The following is a 25,905-nucleotide window of genomic DNA, read 5'->3' on the forward strand; positions in this document are numbered from 1 at the left end:
TCAATGGCGGATTGTGAGGTTGCAAAGTTGCAACTGGTTTCCACTCCCCACTCCGGATAGGTTGTTCTCGTCGTTTTACACTATGGCTTTGGCAAACAAACACAACATACCGGGACAACAAAAAGAATGCTGGAGTGGGAAAAAAAAGACACTACTATACATTTCGCCCCAAGAAGAAACAAACACCCTGTACTTATTGATTGAGCAACCAGCAGCGGAGAACGAGAACAAGAACAAGGACAACAACTACCACCACACCCTTTTTAACAGAACATTAGGCAAAAAAGAAAAAAAAATCACACTGTTACTAGTACAAGCTCACGGTGCTACGGTGGGATTAACGACCCAGCAGCTGACGAAAAGCTGCCTGCGCCCACCTGGGGAGCCTGTCGAGGCGCAGGTACGAGGTGACGACGGCGAGCGCGGCCATGACGCCGACCCAGATGGCGATGTCCATGGCGAGCGAGGTGCGCGGCTGCGACGTCACGAACGTGAGCACGAGGCTGGAGTAGGCCACCAGGAACGCGCCCCGGACGAACTGGGACCTGGCGGGCACCCCCGTGAGGAGCCCCACCGTGAGCAGCATCGAGCTGCCGAACCCGGCCCAGCTCGCCGCCATGAACAGCCAGTACCGCCGCCGGTGCTTGTCCCGCATGATCGGGTCGCCGGCGGCGTGCCCCGCGCCGTCGTCCTGCCAGTACCCGCCCGGGATGTTGGTCCCCAGCTGGTAGGACAGCGCCGTGATCAGCGTCGCCACCACCAGCAGCGTCCCCGCGTCGTTCGCGTCGAAGTTGGGTGCGTGCGGGCCGCCGCCGCCGCCGCCAGCATTCTGCGGGGGGTTGTCGCCGCCCGGCTGCTGGCCCAACTCCACCATCAGGACGTGGTCGCCGTTGCCGGCGCCGTCGTCCATCCATCTCGCTCGGAGCTCCGCGCGTGACCAAATTAAAGCGCAAGATTTCTAGGTACCCGCGCGTGACCAAATTAAAGCGCAAGATTTCTAGGTACTCTTCCTGCGCGCTTCTTGAACCTTGCGCGCACAATTATATAGGACTATGTGAGGAGCTTGGTGACTCCCTTGTTGCTTCCCATGGAAGGTAGTACTAGTAGTGAAGTAATTTCCTACAAGGACGCGGGAAGCGCTAACTGAACTGCGAGTGCGAGTGGTTGACGGACCTGGTCCTCTGCTTCGGCAAGACCTAGGCGAGTCCTCGTCAAGTCTTTTCTCCACCGCTGTCTTGAGACCTCTGTTTATCCACGGGCCATGGATATACCCTCTTTGTTCTTGCTTGCTTTGTTCAGCAATACGGTTTCCGTGTTGTGACATAACAATACTGTCAAGTGGAACCTAGGGCCTGTTTAGTTACCAGCGCAAAAACGCAAAAAAGCTGTAAACGTAGGAATCTTACTAATTTGAAGTACTAAATGAAGTCTATTTACAAAACTTTTTGCACGGATGGGCTGTAAATCGCGAGACGAATCTAATGAGCCTACTTAATCCATATTTTGCAACAGTGATGCTACAGTAACCATCCGCTAATTATTGCTTAATCATGGATTAATTAGCATCATTAGATTCGTCTCGCGATTTACAACCCATCTGTGCAAAAAGTTTTGTAAATAGACTTCATTTAGTACTTCAAATTGACAAGATTCTTTTGCAAAAAATTTTTTTGCGTTTATGCGTCCTGATCTAAACAGGCCCCTAAGAAATCGGAAAAGGAATGCGTGCCTATGGAAGTTCTTGCCCGCAAAGCTGAATCTTACGCGTTTTCGGCTATGTTTGGTACAGATTGTGAACCAGCTTCTCATCAATTTTAAGTTGTGGGCTGCCCAAACGCTAGGCTTCTGCACCGCTTCCCCCGGCAACGCTTACCCACCTCCTTCACAAAACGCGCGTCGGTGAGCAGCGGGAACGGTCCAGCTTCTGCGGCTTCCGCCCCACGCGCCGGCCTCCGCCCTCGCGCCTCCGCCTCCGCCCCCCGCCCCCGGCCTCCGCCGCCTCCGCCCTCTGCCCCCGGCGCCTCCGCCCCGCCCCCGGCCGCCGCCTCCGCCCCCCGCCCCCGGCGCCTCCGCCTCCGCCCCCGACGCCGCGCCTCCGGCGCCGGCCCCCGCCCCCCGCGCCGGCCTCCGCCCCCCGCCCCCCGCGCCGGCCTCCGCCCCCCGCCCTCGGCGCCGGCCCCCCGCGCCCTGCGCCGGCCTCTGCCTCTTAATTGTATGATTAATTGTATCATTATCTTATTTAAGAGTAATTTACGATTAATTTTATAATATATTAATTGTTAATAATTTATGAACAAGTTTCAGCTGTGCCAAACAGGGCCTGTGACCAGCTGCTTCTCTGGCCAGCTAGCCACCAGCTGGCTTCTAAATAAGTTTCTGTTGTGCCAAACAGGGCCTTCGTGCCGCTGCCCGGTGCCCTGGTTGTATCATCCAGTCGTTTTTGGATGATTACTGTATGGGTCATTTTCGCGGAATAAAACTTGAGTTGAATATTAGTTATACAAAACTGTTCTTCAGAAAGAGCAATATAGTCAGATAAGTTTGTAGTATAACTTTGTCTCGCGAGTTAGTTCAATTTGAACGGCATTCCTTCATTACAAGCCCTTCTTTTCTAGAATACGTAAGAGAGGTCTTTCATTTAAGAAAGAAAACTTCAAAAGGTACGGTGAACTAAAAAACAGAACAGTCAGCACCACACCATAATCGCGCTTGCTGTTGGTTAGACCAAAGGAACTTAGTTGGATTTAATCCCCACTTTGTCAGGGTTCATATTGTCCTACTGATTAAAACAATTCAATGTGGCCTAGTGCCCAAGCAGAAGGATGAAAAATACAGTAATAGGTTAATAAGTTTGGGTCAGTCTCAATGTTTTTGAAGAATGACCATTTCCTAAAGATTACTGAACATGTCCATGGCTTATTGTATATGAATCGTGCAAAAAGAGGTAAGTTAAAGTTATGTTACTAGCAAAACTTCAACTGCATATAACTTTTCTATGGTAAATATGATGGTAGTGTAATTGTACCAAATACAGAGGAAATGAATATTATTGGAATTTCGTGACATCACACATGTGGTCATCTTTCACGGAAATTTGTGGCCGGTTAACATGTTTAAATGGATTTGTATGCCAGATACCAAATCGTCAACTCAAACATCACCAGTTACCTAATGACAGCTTCTCACTTTCAATTTCTCCACTATGCCGCCAGTTTCCTTTAAGCTTTGACTGCAATTCAGCACGCATCGTCATTCCGTTTGTGGGCTGGTTTACTTTGTTGAGGCCCACGGCCCATGCCTCTCCTAAACCTCTCTTCTACCCCGGGGCTTCGTCGGCGCGCCTCCTCTCAACCAGTCGATCCCCATTCCCCCACCGCCGCCGCCCTCCGAGAAAGGGAGGAGTCGATGAAGTGCAGGGACCATCATAGTCGGCAGATGCCCCTTTTGTGCATATGAAGCGTACTCGTGGTGCATATGTTGTACGGAAACAAAAAAGTGGTGGTGTTTCAAGGTTCCTGAAGTTGTAGGAGCCTCGGAAGACTTTGTCATGCTGAGGGCTTTGTTGGAGCTGCGGTGGCTGGCTTTGGCACAAATTCAACAGTGCCCCGTTCTGTAGGGTCTTGTCTGGGAGGGCTTGAGCTCAGGCCTGACGTCGATGGAAACTCAAGTTCTGGTCCCAAACAGGTGGTGGTGCTGGTGCAACGGCCAAGCCAAGCTTGTTTCTTGTCACTCGAGGTTAAGCTACTACCGTAGTACGCGAGACATATTGACGGCGTGCCCTCTCACGAGTCACGCGAATAGGAACCACTGTCTTTTCCACCGTTCTGGGAGACTGAAACTTCCTCCATGTGTATGCTTGTTAAGCTGTAACATGGCTCGCACAAAGCTGTAGCCTGTATGCTACAGAACTTTCTCACCACCATGGCAGCTGCTAGCTTCGTGTCATGAGATAGCAATGCTGCGACGAGACAAGGAGCACCACGGGCAGCGGTTGCACGATGCTCGCGCGCCGCGAGGCCGGGCATCCGCAGTCTGTCACGCAACGTGCAACGGTGTTCTAGCGGAAGTTGTGGGAGAACGGAGCGCCTGGGCGAGGTGCCGGCGAACAGGCAAAGGCGCAGAGGCACGGTCACGTTTCGGGCACGCCGCACGCGGCGGGGTTGTGGCCTGTGTGGGTCGGGGTTGGTCCCGGCTCGCGGGACAACGCATGGTCGGCGAGCGGCGCGGCGACAGGGACGGCCGAGCCGGGCTGTTCCCAGCGCGGGAGGTAGGCTCCCGGCTCCGCTGCCGCTTTTCCCGGACTCGGGCTCCCGGAGGCCGGAGCTCCCTCACCGACCGCACCAAACACACAGCTACTGCCATCCGCCAACCTGTACGCCCCCGCGCCCACGTCTCGTCGGCGGCGTCCGGTAGATCTGCGGGCAGGATGTACACGGACCCGTGCGCACGTGCCACGCACGACCAATTCACACAGTCACAGGCTCACAGCGGATGAAACCAGGACCGAGGACTGGGTGGATCCGGGTCAGCGTTGCGGCCTCGGTAGCAGCGATTTCTCGCAGAATCATAAACCGGCACGGTCAGTGCCAGTCTCGACGCTCCGAAAGGACACAAGCCGGGCGGATCTGAAGGGGGCTATGGGGATAAGTCCTTCTATCTTCCCGAGATCGATGAATATCCTCCTGACCTCCTTCTCTATTTTAGAACAAAGAATGAAGAAGAAGAAAGGAGGAAGAAGAAGAGAAGGGAAGGTAGAAAGAGAGAAGGACCCTCTCTTCTCCCTTAGCTGCTGTCGCAGAAGAGAATCGCAAACCCTGCTGTGCATGGAAGGCTCTTTGCTTTTCACAAATCTGGAAGACTGGAACACGTACACAGTGTGATAGCACTTGTATTGTTAGAAAAAAAAAGAAGAGAAAAGGTGATGAAATTTTTATGTTGAAAGAAATTTAAAAAAGAGTATAACATTTGTTTGCACAGTTCTGAAATATTCGGTCAAAAGATGCTGCGAGCCTGCAGCCCGCAGAGGGCGAATTTTGGAGGACGAAATGGCCCGTCCGCGAGCGAAAAGCTGAGCTCTGAAGAAAAGAGAGCCCTGCGCGTGATTGGCACGGCGAATGCTGCCTCTGCATCGTGCCCGTGCCCGTGCCCTTTTCTTTCCTGCGACTTGCTGTCCGGCGACCCTTTTCATTTCAAACGGTGGGAAAGGTGAAAGTAAAAAACATGGGCGAAACAATTTGAATTCGCATGTTCCCACGGCGTGAAAAATGCAATAAGTCTGTATAGTATTATACTTGATGTTTTCACCTTTTTTTCCCTCCAGTGAACCTGGCACAGATTTCTTCAGTTTCTCGTTCCATGGTACTGAAATGTGTTCGGCGAAAATGGATTTGTGAAATTCAGATAGTAACAGGGTCTGTCTGACGGCACCTGCAAATTCAGAGAGCTCATGCATGTCAGCAGTAGTACCGGCACAAATTTGTAGGTATGCAGGCCAGGGACTCAGACTTCAAAGTGGATCTTTCCATCTCAAATAAAAAAAAGGGAAAAAAAAGGAACGATTGGATCTTTGTATGAACATGTCCCATGTGTCCTACGACACTTGTATGATCCAAACGATAGTTTAATCGAACCACGCTTCCGGGATTTTCATTTGCACATGCGTTCGGGGTACCGGACAGGGCTTGGAAAGGTGTTGCCAGTCTGATTTACTTCATCGGTGAATTGGTTTGCAGTTGCATTGCTTGTGCCAGGCAAGTGCCGCTCATAAACATAGGAAAATGGGAGTGCATCCTCCACATTTCAGTATTTCACCACTGGCTGGAGGTGATAAACTGCTGATTTCCTACTGAAGCGTTGATCTATCAAGCGGTGAAATGGATATAGTATTATTCATGAATCCCCATCCCCCAGGAGGCAAAAAAATAACATAATGAATTCTGCAACTTTGGGTCTTCTGTGGGGCATGTCGGGTAACATCTGTGGGACTACTTTTTTTTTGGAATAATAATGTCTAGGTTCCTTATATACTTTATTATAGAAATTTCAATGCAGGTATGTACCGTGAAAAACACGTGATTCTGTTTTATTATTTTACATAACACCGTATTTTGCATTTCAAATCAAACATGGCATAATCCACTTTCTATAATGCAAAAACGCGCGAAAACTTTTGGTAGATTATGTGCACTATTAAAATCAACACTGAATAAAAGAAGTGGACCGCAAGAATCACATGATGATTATATGGAAATTATGTTTTGAGCAACTTAATCATGTAACAAGTTTACTCTTAGGTTTTTGATAAAGCCTACTCGGATGTCCAAATTCCATCGAGTTGTAATTGCATGTATGGTACTTCTTTTTATTCTTCCTTCATCCCTCCATAAGTTAGATCCAGAATGTTTCTATTACTTTGATTTTTGGCTACAATGAAGATCTCCATTGGTTATAATTCAGTTGCTTCAACTCTTTTTTAGCTTTGCCCTAATTTCCTATAGATAATGTGTTTTCTTTTCTATATTTGGCACTACTCTGTTTGTAGCAAACACTTCTACCTACATGCCAGTTTTAAACCAATTATCAAAATTCACGGTGTTGTATGCTCACCACCTTCTATAGTATTTTGTGGTACTAACCTGTCATCCAGGGAGAACCTATCTGGCAGTGACAAAAGGCAAAAGAATAAATAATTGAATAAGTTAATGTATGATCACATAAATGGCCCATTGACAACTTTCTCAAATCAATGACACTCTCTCTTCTCATTTTCTCTCTTTTAGCTCATAATAAATCTAATGTGGAGATAGCTGACTTGTTATTGTTGGAGGAGATCTAAATGTGTCCATGGAATTTGTACTGAGAAAGACACCTTGAGTTTTTTAAAATAGCGCCCACTACCTCCAAAGCTCAATTTAAGAGTCCAACCAACCCACAGGGTGGCCACAGGGGTGTGACCGCAGAAACGCTGGCCTCCTGGCCTGGCCTGTCATCCGCCGCTCCTCTGGAACCTGCACACTGCACACCTCCCAACTCGTCAGTCCTCACAGTCATCACGCTCCCGCTACCACGCCTCCGACGATCAAAAGCTCCGGTTTTGATTCCTCCTCTGGTCCTCACCCACCTTTCTCACCTCCTTTCCCTGTTAATTTTATCCTCCGTGTCCCCTCCTCTCCAGGAAACTTAATCGGATCTCTCTGAGCTCTTGGTCAATCGCTCGCATTTCTTTACTAATCGCCACTTCTCGGAGAGATTAGTTTTTAATGGCGCTTATTATGAAGTGTTTTGAATTAAACCTCCGAGAAACAGAGGGAAGCTAGAGAGCCTCTAGAGGCCAGAGCCAAGAAGAACACGCTCAGGTACGCCGGACGCGAGCTCCGATACCTCCTCGGATTCCCTACGTGCTGCCGCGGGAGAGGGGAGAGAGCTTCCCGTTTCATCATCATCTATCACATCGCAGGAGTGCTGCAGCACTCAAGTCTCCACTCTCCACTCCCCCAGTTCGTGCTCACTTCTATTGTCGGGGGCGGCGGCGGCCGCCGCCGCGGTTCGTGCTGCTCCGCGGCGGCTTCTTGGTCCTATCTCCGTCTGTAGCGGGTTCCTCCGTGCGCGTGTCTGGAAAGGAAGGAAGAAAGGGCTCTTCTTTGAGGACAAAATCAGGTGGTGATCTTCTCTTCCCTTGCTGATTTTGTTCCCCTTTTTTCCTGTACTGTTGTTGAGATTACGATGTCGCCATCTGTTGCGTTCTTTTGGAGCCTTGCGGCCTTTCCTGCTCGTGACTTTCTACCAACTGAGGTTCCTCTACAAAGGGGTGGCATTTTAGCCGACAAACGGCGGATGAAGTGTTCTTGAAGCCTTGTTCACATGGTGCCTGAAGGAACTTCTAGGTGTTCATTGATCTCTGCCCTTGTTCTCTGATGTTTCTAGTTTGAAGGGGCATTCACAGTTCTCTGTTGTTCTGCCCATGGTGGTTTAGTTCGTGAGATTTTTTAGTGTAGGTTTGAATTGTTCATGAATGTGTGGCGATAGAAATTGGGGATCTTTTGCCCATTTATTAGCAGCAAAAGGTTTTGCCCATAATTCGGGGTGACATTTTAAGTCGTGGATTCATTAGTTTAAAGACGTTAGCTCCACTGGACAAGTTTATGGGACTGCCTGAATATCCTGTAATGTAGTACCTTAATGTTTTCTAGGCATATATGCAATTCTCTAGTTAAGAGTTGCTACATACAGTAGTTTGTGTTCTTGTTAAATGAACAAAATATTCACCTTTTTTTGTTGCTATTTCAGCTTTGCTTGAGAGCTTCCGGAGTGTACCTTCTTCTCAGCTAATCAGATCCTTGGGTGCAACAATATGTCGCCCAAGCGACCACAGGGCGTGGTTATGTTGTTAATGCTCATGGTTTTCGATGTTTCAGGTACTCCGGTTCATCATATTAGTTTGCAGTACCTAGATATGGTTTTAAACTACCATATCTTCAAACCATAGATATGTTTCTAGGATGAGTAGTGCAAAAATTATACTTCTGACTATAGAACTATGGTGGTGCAAAAATCATACTATGTTCTACATAGATGTGCAAAAACATTATTTTCCGTATTGTAGTACCTCATTCTGATTTTCCTGACTGTGTGGGAAACTAGTTTCACAAGGACATTACAAAATGTTGTTTTGAACTGAAAAATAGGTTCTAAGAATATATTGCCTATATTTGCATGCATGACAATCATCTCTGCAATTTGTTGTAGGCGCATTTGTTGGTATCACTATTGGCAATGATATGTCAAACCTACCATCAGCAACAGACATAGTGGCTATCCTTAAAGAAAAGAAGATTCAACATGTTCGTCTGATTGATTCAAACCATCAGATGTTGACTGCCCTTGCAAATACTGGAATAGAAGTGATGGTTGGGGTTCCCAATGATCAGCTACTTCGTGTGGGGCAGTCTCGTTCCACAGCTGCTGATTGGATTAACAAGAACGTCGCTGCTTATGTTCCAGCAACTAACATCACATATATCGCAGTGGGTGATGAGGTTCTTACTAACATTCCAAATGCAGCCCTTGTTCTTGTACCTGCATTGCAATTCCTCCAATCAGCACTGTTGGCTGCAAACCTCAATAATCAGGTGAAAATCTCGAGTCCACAGTCAATGGATATGATCTCAAAGGCATTTCCTCCCTCCACTGCCACTTTCAATTCGACATGGAACACAATAATGTCTCAGTATCTTCAGTTTCTGAAGGATACAGGATCTTCATTCATGCTGAATGCCCAACCATACTATGGCTACGTCGGAGGGCAAGGCGTATTCCCCTTAGAGTATGCACTGTTCCGCTCACTCAGTCCCAACAGTCAAATTTCAGATCCCAACACCAATCTGTTCTATACCAATATGTTTGATGCAATAATTGATGCTACTTACAACTCAATCCAAGCAATGAATTTCACGGGGATTCCTGTTCTGGTCACAGCTTCTGGCTGGCCATGGCGTGGTGGGCCAAACGAGAAGGCTGCTACTGTTGATAATGCTTTGGCCTACAATACAAACCTCGTACGTCATGTACTGAATAATTCTGGTACACCCAGCCAACCAATGAATCAGTCCAGCACCTACATCTTTGAGCTATTCAACGAGGATCGTCGGTCAGGACCTGTATCAGAGAAAAGTTGGGGGATTATGTTTCCTAATGCAACCACTGTGTACTCTCTATCGTTTGAGGACGTGGCCACAACTATCCCAGAATCACCAGCTCTGCGTGGGATGTTTTGTGTGGCAAATTCAAGTGCACCCCATAGTGCACTTAAGCATAGTTTGGATTGGGCATGTGGCCCTGGCTCTGCAAACTGCAGTGCGATTCAGCCTGGGCAACCATGCTATGAATCAGATAATATAGTAGCTATTGCATCATATGCTTTCAACGATTATTATCATAGAACACAAGCTAGTGGTGGTACATGCAGCTTCAATGGCACTGCAATGATAACATCTACTGATCCAAGTAAGCTGCATTTTGCTCTTCTATAATTAATAGGATACAGTAGATTTTTTTTGCACAATTATCGATTACTTTGAATGGGTTTCTTTAATTACTTTTGTAGTTTTGTTGGCAAATAATTTATAGTTGCCCTTTACATCAGCGCTAAACCGACGTTTGAGAAGACCAAATTTAGCACTGAAATGTTTGAAGGGCTCAAGGTCCTTGTTATGCAAAATTTAACCCACCAATTATCTACCACAGCTGTTTTGATCTGTGATTTTTATTGCACAAAAGCCCTAATGTACTTCTGTTTTACTATCATTAGTCAAGAGTTCTACACTTGTAGCTAGCCAGCACTCAATCTCTTGTTGATCTGTTATTGTGTTCCCACCAGCAATGAGACAGTCCTATAAATGTACCCTACCCTGGAAAGCAAGCCCTACTTGTGCAAATTTCTGTAGGGAACATGTAAATAAGCTGGCAAGCATTTACCTTAGATGTGTGTCCCATTAGGCTAAGAGCCTAAGATAAACCATATGAAGGGATGTGGGGGTTAGTCAAACGAGGGTCATAGCTCGAGCTGTTACATCCTATCAAAAGCATAAGCATTGTCCAAATCACAATACAAGATAAATAATCTATGGCCACAACAAGTTTCATTATCATCTTGTGTTTTATTTTAATTTCAAGAAATGTGTTTCTAGTTTAAAGAACTCACTTTTTTATCATTTTAATTTAATTTCAAGAAACCAAGGGTAGGATTTTGTTGCTAATATCAAACCGTCGTATAGCATGTAAATAACATGAGCCTAATCTGAATTCGTGTATTTCTTGCAGGCCATGGCTCATGCATTTTCGCTGGAAGGTATGTCCAATGCACCATTTCGTGTTAAAAGCTTCTAAGTTCTATAAGCCTGTTTTGTGCTCTATACTGAGAATGTGACTTGCTCCTGTTTGTAGCACTGGCGCCAACGGCAGCGATGGTGGTACAGCCTCCGGGCCTGTGAGCCCTGACAGTTTTGCTTCGAAATCCCAATCCTGCTGGTTGACTCACCTAGTAGCTGCAGTGCTGCTCATTGTAGTGATGTAAAACATTGCAACCATGTCGCATTTTGGATGAGATACCCGTCATTTATCGTGGATCTTGTCATTAGATACTGTAGGGGCGTATTTGTTTTAGTGTACTCATGTAGACGCCATGTAATCTTATCCCCAAATTTGTTGTCCTAGGAATCAACATTGCTAGCTGTGACAAGCAGCTTATCTGGAATGATGGAAGTTCCAATTTCCAAATGATCTGTACCCCCTGCATATGGTTTAAGTGGTCTGCTGCTGTTGTCTTTTTTTTTTCCTTTTCAATTTTAGTGTTTTCGAACACTCGGCCTCACCGGAAATGGCTTTGTTGTGGTTTGGACTTGAGGAAAAAAATTGATTCGTCGCGAGTGACTAACGGCCCAGTCAGGCCCATATTAACCCACCACCAGGTCCATTCTCAGTTACCGTAATGGGCCTGCTCAATGGGATTTAAAGCCTCACCAGGATGGCGAGCCGGCCCACACGCTTTCACCCTCTGTCACTGCCGGCTGTCGCTGCGGCCAATCGGCCATGTCCTCGTCCTCGTCCTTCCCCGCCTCTCGCTTCCCCTTCGCCGCCGGCGGCGGGGCCCCCGGCGGCGGCGGCGGAGGAGGAGGTGGGAGCAGCTTGCGGCCGTGGGGGTCGAGCGGCGGGACGTCGGTTTCGTCTTCGGGGAAGCGGATACAGAAGGAGCTGCTGGACCTCAACGCCTCCGACTGCTCCGCCGGGCCCAAGGGCGACAACCTCTACCACTGGCTCTCCACCATCATCGGGCCCCAAGGTATGAGCTCCCTCCCCTCCGCTTCTCCAATTGGTCGGAGACAGTTGAGAGCTCGTCGAAATTTAACTGCGCTGGCGGATGACAGTTTTACTTGTTCAAATTGCTGCTTCTATTTTTAGTGTAGGAGCAGAGTTTGGTTTGTACACTAACTGGGCTCACGAGTACGTCGCGGTTGAGTTAACGCATCATGTTATGTCTTCAGGATCGCCGTATGAAGGAGGGATATTTTTCCTTGATATCGTGTTTCCCCCTGATTATCCTTTCAAACCTCCAATGGTAAGGATTCACATTTCTTGTTAGCATGTTCTTCTGGTTAACATTGGTCTGCTGAAGTGTGGTGGGAATCTTTGTTTAGTACAGAAACTTTTTGTGTCCTCAAAACTAGGCTCCAACCTGACATTTCTCCACTTCTTGTTATGTATACCTTCCACCTAATCCCTTGATTCCTGGTTCGTGTACTCTTTTTGAATGTACAAGTTTCAAGGAATGTATATCACACCTGGTTGTGGTGACTATTACTGCCGAAGTACTAGAAAGTATTTTTAACAGAAAATCAAGTGGGCAGTCAGATCAGTTTGGCTGGTAATATTGTTCCAGTTCTAATTCTGATTGTTTTGCTCTTGGGATCCTTAATTTACTCATCCATGCAAACAGAGGGTTATCAGAGCGATGAACTTTAGTATGCTTTATAAAATGCATAGTGTCAGCTGTCCTGAAGCCTCATATCCCCAAATTTTCTACAGCCTGGCTATCACAATACGGGCAAATGTGATTTTGAAACAGTAATTTACGAAGATTTTCTTTGGCCTAGAGAAAGAAAAGTACATTCAGCTATCTGTCTTGGATGAAGGTTAATCTAGAAGTGCCACACGACCACACCACTGGCAGGGAGGCATGTGTTTGATGACGAAGAGTGGAACTAATATGAAAACGATTATGCTAAAGACAGTTTTCTTTGCTGCTAATTAAAGTTACCTTGTTTCTTCTAAAGAGGTTTTTGTACCTTTTCATGTGAAGTACTGATTTGTGATGTTTTATGTCTTCTTAGTATGATTTCGACATATGAAGAAAAACTATCCTAAGTTTCTAGTTTACTGTTGTTGTTTTTTTAAAGAAAGAAAGAATGCAGAGCTGCTAAGGTATTGTTTTTGTTCTGGCTTGCTTCAATTAATACTTTTAATACTTCCCTGAGCAAAAGATACGGTAAAATTATTTTTATTCAGGGACAGCCTTACTATGGTAACATGTACTTTTGACATCACCTCTTATCATGTGGTGGCATATTGTTTATCTTGGCTTAGAATATAAGAAAGTCTGGCAATCTGCTAACTGAGGGAAGTGAGTCCACTCATTCCTGTTATTGATATTTATTTGTCACTATCCGGCTGCTAGCCATAGCCAAAATTACCACCGACACATTTCTGGAGGATGCCAACACCACCACCATCTATTTCCTATTATTACTTGCTGAGATATGAGGGACCAGAAACAGCCAGCCTCCGTTTTAGCTTTCCACCTACCACTCAAAACCTTCAGCGGCACAGTTTTACCCTGATCAGCTAATGAAACTATCCGTGCAGCTAATACAGGCCACGGCAACAATCACACTAAAGCTGTTAAAGATATTATAGTATTAAAAATATTTTTGAATGTTGCCCATCCTAGCTTGCTTTGGACTAAAAGGTTTTGTTGTTTTTTTCTTGTGTTCTTGAAATATCGTTTCAATGTTCTATGATGTGATTATCAGATCTATACTTATGTATGGTATATGTCTGTAGCGTTACAGTTACAGGCAATGTTAATCATGACTTTATATGTCACATGTTAATAGTTGAAAGTTTTCACAAATTATTTTACTCTTCAAGCTGAATCTATTAAAATTGAGTAGTTTGGAATTGGACAATTTAGCTTCATAACTCCAAATTTGTGTTATGCTGGTATTCTCCCAGGTAACTTTCAAAACAAGGATTTACCACTGCAACGTTGATGCCACTGGTAAAGTGCATTTGGACATTCTGAAGGATGGCTGGAGTCCAGCTTTTACTATTTCAAAGGTGTTGCTGGCCATCAAAGACATCATCAGCAATCCAGATCCATGTATGTTCTTATCACTTTCTGTACTACCTTATGTAAACAGTCGTGGATTCTGGTGCAAATTAAGTCTACTGTCTATATAGTTTTACTTTGCTTTACTGCTCAAAAGCCTTATGTTATGATCTTTATTTGTGCAGACACCCCGCTTGTGATGAACATTTCACGTCAGTATCTAACTGACAGAACTAAACACGATGAAATAGCAGCTGAGTGGACAATGAGGTTTGCAAGATAGAGAATTCTGTCTGTATCTAAGCAATATTGACCTTGTAAAAGAATAATCCTTAATGTGGCCTGAGATGTAGAATGTTGGCAAAGGACCCACGTTTTGTTTAATCTGAGTTGTGACATAAAGATGTACTTTATGCTTGAGGTTATCTAGTTGCTTCTTTTAGGTGCAGAATTGTCTTTTTTGATTTTGCATTTCTGCCAAAGTTGCACAAGTAACTCTTCAGAACCTGCTATCTGAGCTAATTAGTTTCTCGAAATTCTTTCTGTTGAAACTGGCAGCAGTTCCTAGTTGAGGATGCCCGTTTCCTATACTGAAAGCAAAAATACCTAAGATACTCGGAAATGTTCAGTGACCGACAACTGTTAATGTTACAATTGTGCAAATGATCGATTAATTTTGTCCAGTCAAAGTAGTTAAAGCATGTCATTCAAATCTTTCACTTGAAACCAAATCCTGCTGGTGGTGTTGTTGGACAAGGCTTCAGTTACAAAGGTATTTTCCCTTCCAGAACTTTGTCCCTAGTTCATAGGTGTTTCTTGGACAGAATAAATGTCATATTGCCATCCAACAAAGAATGATCATGTTTTAAAAGCTAACTGCAGAACAAAGATATCAGATGTTTACGGCAGAATAATGGTCACTTGCCTACTGCTGCTAACTTGGATCTCACTTCATGTAGGGATGAAAAGCTACTGGGACAGCTACTGATCTTACAAATGACCAAACTGGCCTTCACCTCTGAAATGGACGCCTCACCAATTCACTGATTCCCAGTACGGACTGTTCAATTGATCACATCTGGCGACCTTATAACTACTCCATCTAGAGAAGAAGATGCAAAGCAACTCTTTCTGGTGGTCTCTCTCCTCAGACCACAGACCATGGCCACCGAGCTAGATGTGAGCAAGTCCCGCCGTTTCGACATTGCAATGTCGAGGCGGACACGGCGACCCACGAGCCTGGTTGCTTGTTTCCAAGATCAGTATGGGCCATCCCTGGCGCAACATCGCCACCAAGAGCTGAAGGCATTTCTTGAATGCCAAGATGCAGGGCTGAAGGCACTCCAACATTATGAGGATGCAGAGCATCTGGCACCGTGTCTGGATGAAGATGAGGAGCGGAAGTTTCCACATGCACCACTCCAGTATGAAGATGGGGAGCTGAAGATTCCACAAGCACCACTCCAGTATGAAGATGACGAGCAAAAGACACCAGAGCAATATCAAGATGAGCAGGAGAAGAAATATCAGCAATATTCAGGTGAAGAGCAGAAGAAACCAGAGCATTATCAAGGTGAAAAGGAGAAGAAACCAGAGCAGCATAAAGATGAAGAGGAGAAGACGCCAGAGCAGTATCAAGGCGAAGTGCTGATGACACCAAACCAATTTGAAGACGATGAGGACACGGCAGCAGAGCGATACCAAGACCCTGAGCAAGAGGCACCTCAACAACGCCAAGAAGCAGATGAGAAGGCGTCAGAGCAGTCTGAATATGATGAGGAGCAGCAGAAGGCACAGCAGGAATGCTGCAACACAGAGCAGAAGGAGACGGAGCAATTCCAAGGCTTGAAGAAGCTAGGAACGCCACTGCGTGCTGTCGACAGTGTGCCCCGGTTCTCCCTTCAGGAGCTGATACAACAGAAGCAGCTTCAAACCGGAGAGGCAAAGCCTGCCAGCAAGCAAGCCGGACATGGGGAAAGTGTCCTTCCTGACCATAAGGTTTCCGGATCAGGAGCAGCAGCAGGCGGCACGACACTGGCCATGGTGATAAAGCGACCCGAGGGCGGGAAGAAGTCGATGGGGATGATACGGCGGTGCGTGAAGGCCCTGAACCAGATGATCAAGACCAAGCACGGGTCTAAGAAGAACTTGCATTTGTAATTTGAACAGAATTCAGCAGTACATGATGATGAGTACGTGTGGTCCAGACTCGAGAGTTTCTTAGTGGACTGCACATCTCTGAAGAATGCGCACGCAGTTGTACTGTACCAAGTTTTGGGCATAATTCAGAGTGTGCAAGATCTGGTAAGAAACTCCGCAGCCATACCGGGCTTTTTACGCTCCGGTCTATACCGTCTACCTATAGCAATAAACTGTGAAATTTAGCTGAAGATCGCCAGTCTGTTACTACTTTGTTATAAGATGCTCTACTCACTGAAGTTGTACACTATTTGCTCGACGATGTAATGGGTAAAATGTCAAAGGAGTCGAGATTAGGCTCTGAACGCGTGTGTTGTTGACTTCCTCTGCGAAGCTTCTTTTAGAAGTGTGATCGTGATCACAAAAGGGAAATTGGTCGGTTGTACCGACACTTCTCCCCCAGGTCAGCAGTGGTTTTGGTGCAGGATCCCTTTCTTCCTTTTTTTGTGTCACGTCCCGTTTCGGTTTGGTGTATGATAAATGCTGAGAGTACAAGTTAGATCAAAAGAAAAAGGTGGAAGATCTGAAGCCTGTGAAGTGTCTTGAGTTCTTTGTTGAGGTCTTGAGGATGTTGTATCACATGGTATGCCATCACACGCCTTGTTCCTTTATAGTTGCTCTGAATTTGCTCGGTTTGAAAATGTGCACTGTTGAGGTTGGTACTGCAGGACGTGTTCATGATCTAAAAAGATCTGCTACGAACTTTTATGAAACTGAAATTGAACAAACAGTTTTCCCCCTTAGCACCATTAGCTCACACCATATCATTTTTTTCTCCTTTTAGAGACAATATATATTCTCACACCATAAGCGCAGGAAATCTGCGTGGCACACGAGCGCCTCGCCGATATTCGATACGACCAGAGACGTGCGTACATGCGGTGGTGGAGCTAGCAGTCAATTCAAGAGAGACGATTGCTACAGTATATCGTGCCTATTGTTTAGTATTAACGCCTGTTCTAAATAAAAATTATAAACTAGAAAATAGATGATTTTTAGGAAGCAACTTTTAAGGTTTAAACTTCAGAAGAAAAAAAAATAAAAAAGCAAATCTGAACTATACAATAGGTAAGCAGACAAAACTTACAAAAAAGGGACGGGCTTCCCTGCATTGCACCAGAAGGGAGCAGGGCTCGAACCCGAAGCAGACAAAACTGATGATTAACTGATACTAATATTGACTAGCGCCGGAATAGAGTAGTACTAATATCCAAACTAGCAAATGAGCTACATGATGAAAGTCAAAATGCATATAAGAATATAAATGCATGCAGCCATACAGATGCGTAGAAGTAGTGCGCATGCAATAAATATAGACTTCTATGTTTTATACATAATCTGCTGCAGATATATCAAACAAAAATTACTGGTTCGTACATCCTTTAAAAATTTATCCTGGAGGCCGGAGCCCACTATAGGCCCCTGAAGAGGCTCCGCCAGTGCCTACATGGCAGCAGCCAATGGGGCGCCTCCCACTGATTTTTGTCAGCTCTCAGCCAGTGGCGCCCTCCACGTCAGCGCAATCCGGCGTGCCGGAGCCAGACGAGTAGATTCTCCGCGCCGCGTGGCGCCAGGCGGCCGCGCCCGCTATCCCCTCGCGGATAAGCCGGCCCCGCCCCGGCGCGCGCCCGCCGCGAGATCCCTTAAACCTGCGGCGCGCGCGCCACCTGCCACACAGCAGCTACCGCGCCACAAGCTTTCGTTGCCATGGCACTCGTCTCCGCCTCCTCCTCCTCCACCACCGCCGTCGCGGCGCTCCCCAGGAATGGGCAGCGGGCGCCGTCCTTCCTCGGCGGCAAGACGCTGCTGAGGCAGGCCGAGGCGGCGCGGCCGTCGTTCGCCGTGCGCGCCGCCGCGGACCCCGACAGGCCCATCTGGTTCCCCGGCAGCACCCCGCCGCCGTGGCTCGACGGCAGGTCGGTTGATTCCTGGAGCTCTGTATTCGTTCAATTGTCTGAAAAAAGCCAGCTGCTTCAGCTTGTGTGTGACTCTGACAGTGTTCTTTGCCTTGTTGATGCAGCCTCCCCGGCGACTTCGGCTTTGATCCCTGGGGCCTCGGTGAGTTCTGATCCCCGATCAATCTCTTTCTCCTGTGCACATACAATCTCTGAGCCGAGCGATGTAATTAACTGTCCACGCATGTGTGCTGGCGATTCTGTGTGCAGGATCTGACCCGGAGAGCTTGCGATGGAACGTGCAGGCGGAGCTGGTGCACTGCCGGTGGGCGATGCTCGGCGCGGCGGGCATCTTCATCCCGGAGTTCCTGACCAAGATCGGCATCCTCAACACGCCCTTCTGGTACACCGCCGGCGAGCAGCAGTACTTCACCGACACCACCACCCTCTTCATCATCGAGCTCATCCTCATCGGCTGGGCCGAGGGCCGCCGCTGGGCTGACATCATCAAGCCCGGGAGCGTCAACACCGACCCCATCTTCCCCAACAACAAGCTCACCGGCACCGACGTCGGGTACCGCCTCTCGCTCCATGCATGATCGAACCAGCAAGAAAACATTTTCAAATACTCATCTAGAGTCAATGGCTAACGATGATTCGCCCGTGCACTGGAAATGTAATCAAGGTACCCTGGTGGCCTGTGGTTTGACCCGCTCGGCTGGGGCAGCGGCTCGCCGGAGAAGATCAAGGAGCTGCGCACCAAGGAGATCAAGAACGGCCGCCTCGCCATGCTCGCCGTCATGGGCGCCTGGTTCCAGGCCGAGTACACCGGCACCGGCCCCATCGACAACCTCTTCGCCCACCTCGCCGACCCCGGCCACGCCACCATCTTCCAGGTCAGCTGAATCAATCCACATTATAGCAATACCCCATAGCTTTGATATATATACGATTTGGTTACTGATTGGTGATTTTTTTTGTTGTGTTCTTGATCAGGCCTTCACCCCGAAATGAGGAGTTGGAGTTAGCGATCTGAGATTGCAACGACGCATGCATGGTGGTGGAGATTGTTAGGTTGATGGTCGATCGATGCGACTCTTTTTTCTTTTTGTGGGGCGGGATAGACTGTCCATGATGATTGAATGGTTTGCGGAGCGATGCATGCCTGTGTGATCCTGTACTTGTACTATGTTGTAACCAATGTAAAAATGCAATACTCGTTAGATGCTATGCTCTTTCACCGAATCAACGACTTGATGATTTGTGCAATGCTCGCGGTGATGATGTTAATGGCGTTGTGCACTAGGTACGCGAACGCTGATAGGTTGCCCAAGAAAAAACGTTAAGAACGCAAGTAGAAATATGATGTCAGTAATGCTCATATGTGGCCTTGTTGGGCCATTTCGCCATTGGGATCTGGGCATGTCTGAAGCCGAACCACATTGAGAGAGAGAGAGAGAGAGAGAGAAAGATGATCGAATTCCAATTGAAATTCAGATCTACAAATGCCAGTTATAGATTTTTTAAATTATTGGATTGGTCCAATAAATTATAAAATAAACTAGAATGATATTTTATTTTATAGGGGCAATGAACTAGAGTAGTATGAGATCGTAATTAATTAGATTCGGATAAACAACAATTAGCCGCGGCTCCCTTCACCCAATTAAGTTTTTTTTTCATGTGGCCCAAAGCAGCTTAGAGCAAACGGTGAGGAGCAAGCTTGGGATATCTAGGATTTTTTTTTTTACTTTCAAGTAGACCCCATACTATTTTTTATCCAAGGTTTGATGCAAATCTTTGGTTACACGGCTGTATGAATCAAATCAACGCTTGGAGAAAGCCTACTTGAGTCGATTTTTACGTTTTCAATCATTAGAGTCTTATTTATCTGTTATTCGCTTAATTTTACATTCAATCTTATGAAGATTTTCTGCATACAAATTTATCGCTTTATTCGCTAAGAATATGCTGCTACGTTATTTGGTTGGGAAGACGATGGAAAAGTATAGCAAAACTTCTGTCGCTTCAAGTTTCGCTTATTTTCGAAATATCGGCATTACGGGGGGGTCTAACGCGAAGTTTGACCGCTCAACTTTCCCTGCAAGAATGGATCGCGAGACCCCAGAAGAGTAGACAGAAGACAAAGGAAGCCGAGGGGCACCATCCCAAAAACCTGAAAGAAATTGAATCGAGTTGGGGAGAAAAAAAGGAAAGGGGGACGAGCACGCGCCGCCACCAGCACCGCGCCCGCCATGGCCGCCGCCTCCTCCCGCCGCGCGTCGCAGCTGCTGGGGTCCGCCGCCTCCCGCCTCCTCCATGCGCGGGGCTTCGCCGCGGCGGCCGCCGCCGCGCCCTCGCCGGCGGTCTTCGTCGACAAGAGCACCCGCGTGATCTGCCAGGGCATCACGGGGAAGAATGGCACCTTCCACACCGAGCAGGCCATCGAGTACGGCACCAACATGGTACGCCTCCCCGCCGCTGCCAACCCCTGCCTATCTCCCTCTGATTTGCGCCCTCGATCCGTGCGTTCCGTTCTGTGCTGCGCGATTCTAGGGTTTGACAGAGTCCGTCATGTCCAATCTGGTGGGCGTGCGGTCGCCGATCTTCATTTCCTCGGGTCCTACGGTCTCGTTTCGCAGCCTTACGGTCCGATCCAGAGCGAGATACCAGCAGATTACTCATCTCTTATACCCTATATATTTTCTCTCTCCGTCACCAATAATACTTTTTACGTTTTTGGTAGTCAGTGCTGTAGCAGATTACTCAAAGGATAGGGTGGAGTGAGGAATCCCCTACATTTGTGCAAGAGGGAGGTGTGTTTTGTCGATTACAAAAAATATTTTGGTACTGGTGATGGAATTGGTAATCTGCTGGAGCACCTCCCATTACTAAAAGGACAGTTTTTTGGTACTGGGGAGAGGGATGAGTAATCTGCTGGAGATGCTCAGTACGCTTACCTGGATGATATTGCCTTGTTGGAGGCAAAATGTGTGCTATTATAATTGCCTTTTTCTTTTCGTGGATAGTGCTATTATGTGGTATAATGCCTGAAACTGTAAGTGAAGCAGCAGCAATGCCTAGGTTTCATTATCATTTGTTGAGTTGATTGAATGCTGGTGATGAATGTTTATTTTCATTGTCTAGTAGTTTTCAGCGCTGTTCACCATGCAATCTAGCGGCAGCATTTGTCAGTTAGATGGGGATTAGTGATTTATGTGCTGTGACTTAAGAAAATGTCGTCAAAGTATACAATGTTTTGATGGATTTCTTGATGTTTTATACGGCCAACATGCAAATTAATTGGAATTTTTTGAGGTTATGAGAATCATATCCATCATGAATGCACTGAAACCTTTCAAGCTGTTTTAGTACAATCTAACACAAATATCATGTATGAAGATGCAATCATTCCTCAGTAATGGGATCGAAGCAAGTTTTGTTTCTTATCTGTTTTATGTAAATGGGCTGCAGTCCTTACACAAGGAAATTGTGACATAGGAAGAAGGAAGTAAGGAAGTCAGCATGTTGAAGTCTGTGATGTTTGGTACGATAGGTTCCCTGGACCTGGCATGATGCTTGGAGGTCTCATCATATTCGAATCTACAGTTATATTCTTGACTAGTAGATTCATATAATTAACTGTGCCACAACAAAAGAATTGGCTCAGATGCATTTTTTTTTCATGTCATGTGGTGTTGTACTAGTATTATTATGAATAGTTCAATACAGCTGAAAGGATTCATGCTGCACAATTTTTTTGGGCAATGGATTTATATATTTACGGTGTTTAAGTAAATAAGTATTATAGCTTTTGAATGTAATAATTTTGATTTTTTTCTTGTATTTTGTGGACCTCTTTTTTTATTAAGGTCATTTTTTTTGTTATAACAGGTGGGTGGAGTGACTCCTAAGAAAGGTGGAACTGAACATTTAGGGCTCCCAGTGTTTAACTCTGTAGCCGAGGCTAAGGCTGAAACAAAGGCCAATGCATCTGTTATATATGTTCCACCACCATTTGCCGCCGCCGCTATAATGGAGGCAATGGAGGCTGAGCTCGACCTTGTTGTCTGCATTACAGAAGGAATTCCTCAGCATGACATGGTAATTTTTGCCATTTCATTACTTTGTTAGTTAGAGCATCTCCAACAGACTTTATATCTTTAGGAATAGAGATTTTGTTTAAAAAATTACCTCCAACAGCCTCTTCAGTTGGATATCTAAATATAGACCTCCTCTACTCTGGATTTGTCGCTAGCCAAAGATGGAGAGCGAGAATTGCTCTCTAGACTACGCACAAGATATAGAAAAGCTGTTGGAGAGTACAAAGATATAGAAAATAATTTTTACTCAAATGACTCTCTGATTGATGATTTAGATAGTAGATTTTAGAAAGGCTCTTGGAGATGCTCTTACTATCATCCTTTGTCTTCTGAGCTTGGGAATCTGCTCAATACCATATCATGTTTGGTTTACTTAACTGTACTTGCAAATTACTTTTTTTTTTGGCAAAAGCATTAGAAAATAGTGTGAGTGTGTGGTCAACATCATCTTGCGCAGGTGGATATGTAGTATGTTATTATTCTCTAGTGGGCAGGGTGAGATCTAACTTTTGTTAAATAAAGTATGTGATCCAAAGACACAGATTTTACAAGCATAGTCCGTTTTAGCAGTTTGCTTGCTGATATTCCTTTTATGATATTTTTTCCCTACATATTGCTATTACCTATTAACTTGCGTCACAGCACAATTATTCTATTTTACTTTGTTAATGGAACTCCATGAGGTGACATCAATGTTCCCTTTGCCAATTTTAGGTGAAGGTGAAGGCTGCACTAAACAAGCAGTCAAAAACTCGATTGATTGGGCCGAATTGCCCTGGTATCATTAAGCCTGGTGAGTGTAAAATTGGTATCATGCCAGGTTACATCCACAAGCCTGGGCGTGTTGGGATCGTATCTCGTTCTGGTACCTTGACATATGAAGCGGTATGTCTGTTATTATTATTTTTTTATGTATGCATGTAATCAGGTGATTTGTTTGACTAAGTTGCATTTGATTTTTGTTGACAGGTGTTTCAAACAACTGCTGTAGGCTTGGGGCAGTCAACTTGTGTAGGCATTGGTGGTGACCCATTCAATGGCACAAATTTTGTTGATTGCCTTGAAAAGTTTGTTGACGATCCTCAGACAGAAGGTACACCTATTGTGACTGATTCTTCACAATTTTAAGCAAAAAACTTTCTAAAAAGAATAGCTGTGAACTGCGTACTCTTCTATGTGGAATTAATCCCATATATTTGGTATTTTTGGCACTTGAATGCTTCAACTACATTATTTGTTTTTTCAATACTATCTCCATATGCCTTTTTCAGTCAACACAGTTCCATTCCATTTATGGATTGTTCTCACTGTTGGACAATATTCTGTGCCTTTCAGGTATTGTTCTCATTGGTGAAATTGGAGGTACTGCTGAGGAGGATGCTGCAGCATTCATCCAGGTAAGAGTTTGTCAGTACCATCATATATTTAGATTCTTTTTTTCTTCTGAATGACATATTTACATGCCATGGTTCTGTATTGATTCTGCACTCTGCAACACCATTCCCTCATGAGCTAGTGAAGTTTCATGCAGTTCAGTCTTGAGCACTTTTTCAGTGTCATAGGGACACATTTCCCATTGTTCTTTACGGAAGGCAATTAAGCTAGATGCCTGGACCTTGATTTAGCTTGAGCATATATGCTTACTCAGCCCTAGCTTTAAGCTGGTCCCACAATTCCTATGCAAGCTCTGGGTTGTGGCCCACATTTTCGCTAAGTAGGCCATCTTATCCATCTGGTATGTGCATTCAGTTTAGTAAAAACCCTTGTGGCTACCTACTCTTGCCATAGACCTAAAGTAGTTGCTATGAACCAAAGAAGTTTCATGTGACATGGAGTGACTTCATGTATGTGGTCAGGTTAGAAGTTTAAGTAACTAACGCCCTATGGGTTCGTTTGTCTTATGAAGGGAGTTATCATTAGTTGCTGCAGACATTACATCTCATAACCGCTTGTCTTCTGGCTTGGTTCTGGAACTTCTTTTTTCTGTCTCTTTTTTTTAATGTTTTGCTGAATTAAATTACATTTTCCATCTACTAACTTCATCTGTTATGCTCCTCAGGAAAGCAAAACACAGAAGCCTGTTGTTGCATTCATTGCTGGACTTACGGCACCCCCGGGCCGTCGCATGGGTCATGCTGGAGGTATTACCTTAGCAAGACCTTCATTCTTTTAATTTGAATCTTACATATTTTTCCCCATTCGATTGTGTAACACTTTGAAGTATGAAGTCGAAATGGTCATCGCATTTTATTTGAGTTAAGATATGCCACTTACGTGTCACAATTCTACTCTCTCTCTCTCTCTCTGGAGATCAATTTACTAAATGTCCTTATCAAAATTTTTTTTACTAAATGCCTGGAGACAACAAAAGATACTTAAGCAATTTATGAGACTATACATGAATAACAAAGCCCTTTAGTCCCAAGCATGTTGTGGTAGGCAAATTTATACATGTCTACCAATTTGGAGAAATTCTTTGTTACTACTGTGACATTCATCAAACTTGCTCTGGCAACCTGGTTTGCATTCTTGAATACACTGTAATCACCAACTCACGGTAGTATGCTAAAATGGCTTTATCTGCCCATTCCGATTTTTATTATACTGTTAGATATTAATATGCTTATTTTCCTAATTCAGTTTCATTCCCTTTTTACCATGTTACATGTGCTAATATAGTTCCATGCCATCCTTGTTACGCAGCAATTGTATCAGGAGGAAAGGGTACTGCCCAGGACAAAATCAAGGCACTCAGAGAGGCTGGTGTCACTGTCGTCGAGTCACCAGCGAAGATTGGTTCTACCATGTTTGAAATCTTCAAGCAGCGTGGGATGGTAGAATAGAGGGACGAAATGGTACAGTTGAGAAACATTGGAAAACCTCTTTTTGATGCTCGTTGGGTAATTGCGAGCCATTCCTTGGTAGAGCCGCGCCGGCCACAAAACAAAACCACTCAGGCTTCCTTTTCTTCCTTTATTGTCTGCTGTGTGCACAAGGATCCTTACCATGAGCTCATTTCAATAAGACATTCTGGAGGTCATGGACATGATGTTTTACTTTGGGAGTCAATGTGGATGCCTAAGCTGTTTAAATTTTTTTAACGTTTGACAATGTTTTCAATCTAGGTTTATTGATCTGTTGGCATGTCCTCAGTGCACATTGTATTATTTATACATGTGTATAACGTCAGCGGAAAATTGTGCGCACAAGGCTGCCGGATCAACCGCACAGCTGACTGCTACTGAAAATTTGCAGATTTTGTCACAGTAACAATAGTTGCCTCAAATTGCTACTTCGTTGCTTTGATTAAGCTACTTAGCCGCATGCAATTGGTGTAATGTTTAATGGTATTATGTCCCGGCGACTTTTTAGGCTGGCTTATCAACCTCATCGTGCTGTCGCACTAGCCGACTGTCTATTCTTGCACATGAAAGGCTATAAAGACTACTATGTTGAGGAAAAAAATGTATGCCATGGGAAATGTTGAGAACAGTGTGTTATGTGATGTCAGGAGTGTGTTTAATCTTAGAACTGTGTTGTTTGGTTGTCCTAATTTTTGCTCTTTTTTTTCATTTGTGCCTTAAGTAATGTATGGAGGTGGCGCTTGTTACCAAAGACCTACCCCAACTCCGTTGAGTGAGTATAGAAGTGCTCCAGCTGTTTACTTCAAAAAAAAGAAAAGAAAAACTCCCTCAAGTGAGCAGTATCAGTGGTCACTGAGGAACAATGCTAAGCAGAAGATTTTTCAAAATTTCAAGCAGTACCCTTCTTTCTACCTGTTCCGATAAGTTCAGAACATCAGGTGTTAGCTGTGAAAGCATTAAAG

At 45.4% G+C, this 25,905-nt stretch overlaps 5 protein-coding genes across 7 annotated transcripts; 4 read left to right on the plus strand and 1 right to left on the minus strand.

Moving 5' to 3' along the window:
* Positions 1–252: 252 nt before the first annotated feature.
* Positions 253–955, minus strand: LOC112883255. Its single transcript, XM_025948525.1, has one exon. It carries the CDS (start codon positions 908–910, stop codon positions 338–340), a length of 573 nt encoding a protein of 190 aa, XP_025804310.1. The 5' UTR covers positions 911–955; the 3' UTR covers positions 253–337.
* Positions 956–6,957: 6,002 nt separating this feature from the next.
* On the plus strand, positions 6,958–14,324 carry LOC112880425 (glucan endo-1,3-beta-glucosidase 4). 3 transcript variants are annotated; one of them, XM_025945050.1, is made up of 9 exons: positions 6,958–7,656; positions 8,287–8,414; positions 8,746–10,002; positions 10,819–10,846; positions 10,942–10,984; positions 11,521–11,836; positions 12,039–12,112; positions 13,786–13,933; positions 14,068–14,324. In XM_025945050.1, exons 2-9 carry the CDS (start codon positions 8,351–8,353, stop codon positions 14,163–14,165), a joined length of 2,028 nt encoding a protein of 675 aa, XP_025800835.1. In that variant the 5' UTR covers positions 6,958–7,656; positions 8,287–8,350; the 3' UTR covers positions 14,166–14,324. The 3 variants fall into 3 exon arrangements, with proteins under 3 accessions (XP_025800835.1, XP_025800833.1, XP_025800834.1); XM_025945048.1 differs by lacking the exons at positions 11,521–11,836; positions 12,039–12,112; positions 13,786–13,933; positions 14,068–14,324 and having other exon boundaries at positions 6,958–7,355; positions 7,457–7,656; positions 10,942–11,274; XM_025945049.1 differs by lacking the exons at positions 6,958–7,656; positions 11,521–11,836; positions 12,039–12,112; positions 13,786–13,933; positions 14,068–14,324 and adding an exon at positions 7,680–7,883 and having other exon boundaries at positions 10,942–11,274.
* Positions 14,325–14,372: 48 nt separating this feature from the next.
* Positions 14,373–16,488, plus strand: LOC112880427 (activating signal cointegrator 1 complex subunit 2 homolog). Its single transcript, XM_025945052.1, has 2 exons — positions 14,373–14,654; positions 14,842–16,488. The coding sequence occupies exon 2, from the start codon at positions 15,044–15,046 to the stop codon at positions 16,040–16,042; it is 999 nt and encodes a 332-aa protein (XP_025800837.1). The 5' UTR covers positions 14,373–14,654; positions 14,842–15,043; the 3' UTR covers positions 16,043–16,488.
* A 1,258-nt stretch (positions 16,489–17,746) lies between these two features.
* On the plus strand, positions 17,747–19,221 carry LOC112880428 (photosystem I chlorophyll a/b-binding protein 2, chloroplastic). Its single transcript, XM_025945053.1, has 5 exons — positions 17,747–17,997; positions 18,102–18,139; positions 18,247–18,550; positions 18,662–18,872; positions 18,973–19,221. Exons 1-5 carry the CDS (start codon positions 17,789–17,791, stop codon positions 18,988–18,990), a joined length of 780 nt encoding a protein of 259 aa, XP_025800838.1. The 5' UTR covers positions 17,747–17,788; the 3' UTR covers positions 18,991–19,221.
* Positions 19,222–20,099: 878 nt separating this feature from the next.
* Positions 20,100–25,327, plus strand: LOC112880426 (succinate--CoA ligase [ADP-forming] subunit alpha, mitochondrial). The gene is made up of 7 exons (XM_025945051.1): positions 20,100–20,441; positions 21,871–22,080; positions 22,794–22,964; positions 23,049–23,172; positions 23,415–23,476; positions 24,139–24,220; positions 24,783–25,327. The coding sequence occupies exons 1-7, from the start codon at positions 20,232–20,234 to the stop codon at positions 24,920–24,922; spliced, it is 999 nt and encodes a 332-aa protein (XP_025800836.1). The 5' UTR covers positions 20,100–20,231; the 3' UTR covers positions 24,923–25,327.
* Positions 25,328–25,905: the final 578 nt, after the last annotated feature.

This window comes from Panicum hallii, chromosome 2 (genome assembly GCF_002211085.1).
Source record: "Panicum hallii strain FIL2 chromosome 2, PHallii_v3.1, whole genome shotgun sequence".
Lineage (NCBI taxonomy): Eukaryota > Viridiplantae > Streptophyta > Magnoliopsida > Poales > Poaceae > Panicum > Panicum hallii.

Bases quoted from the DNA above. Each gene is read 5' to 3' on its own strand.
- LOC112883255 (XM_025948525.1), bottom strand. From the start codon at position 910: ATGGACGACGGCGCCGGCAACGGCGACCACGTCCTGATGGTGGAGTTG.
- LOC112880425 (XM_025945050.1), top strand. From the start codon at position 8,351: ATGTCGCCCAAGCGACCACAGGGCGTGGTTATGTTGTTAATGCTCATG. The intron at 8,415-8,745 runs GTACTCCGGTTC...AATTTGTTGTAG, and splicing joins CATGGTTTTCGATGTTTCAG to GCGCATTTGTTGGTATCACT. The intron at 13,934-14,067 runs GTATGTTCTTAT...TTATTTGTGCAG, and splicing joins CATCAGCAATCCAGATCCAT to ACACCCCGCTTGTGATGAAC.
- LOC112880427 (XM_025945052.1), top strand. From the start codon at position 15,044: ATGGCCACCGAGCTAGATGTGAGCAAGTCCCGCCGTTTCGACATTGCA.
- LOC112880428 (XM_025945053.1), top strand. From the start codon at position 17,789: ATGGCACTCGTCTCCGCCTCCTCCTCCTCCACCACCGCCGTCGCGGCG. The intron at 17,998-18,101 runs GTCGGTTGATTC...TTGTTGATGCAG, and splicing joins CCGCCGTGGCTCGACGGCAG to CCTCCCCGGCGACTTCGGCT. The intron at 18,551-18,661 runs GTACCGCCTCTC...AATGTAATCAAG, and splicing joins CTCACCGGCACCGACGTCGG to GTACCCTGGTGGCCTGTGGT.
- LOC112880426 (XM_025945051.1), top strand. From the start codon at position 20,232: ATGGCCGCCGCCTCCTCCCGCCGCGCGTCGCAGCTGCTGGGGTCCGCC. The intron at 22,081-22,793 runs GTAATTTTTGCC...TGCCAATTTTAG, and splicing joins GAATTCCTCAGCATGACATG to GTGAAGGTGAAGGCTGCACT. The intron at 23,477-24,138 runs GTAAGAGTTTGT...TATGCTCCTCAG, and splicing joins ATGCTGCAGCATTCATCCAG to GAAAGCAAAACACAGAAGCC.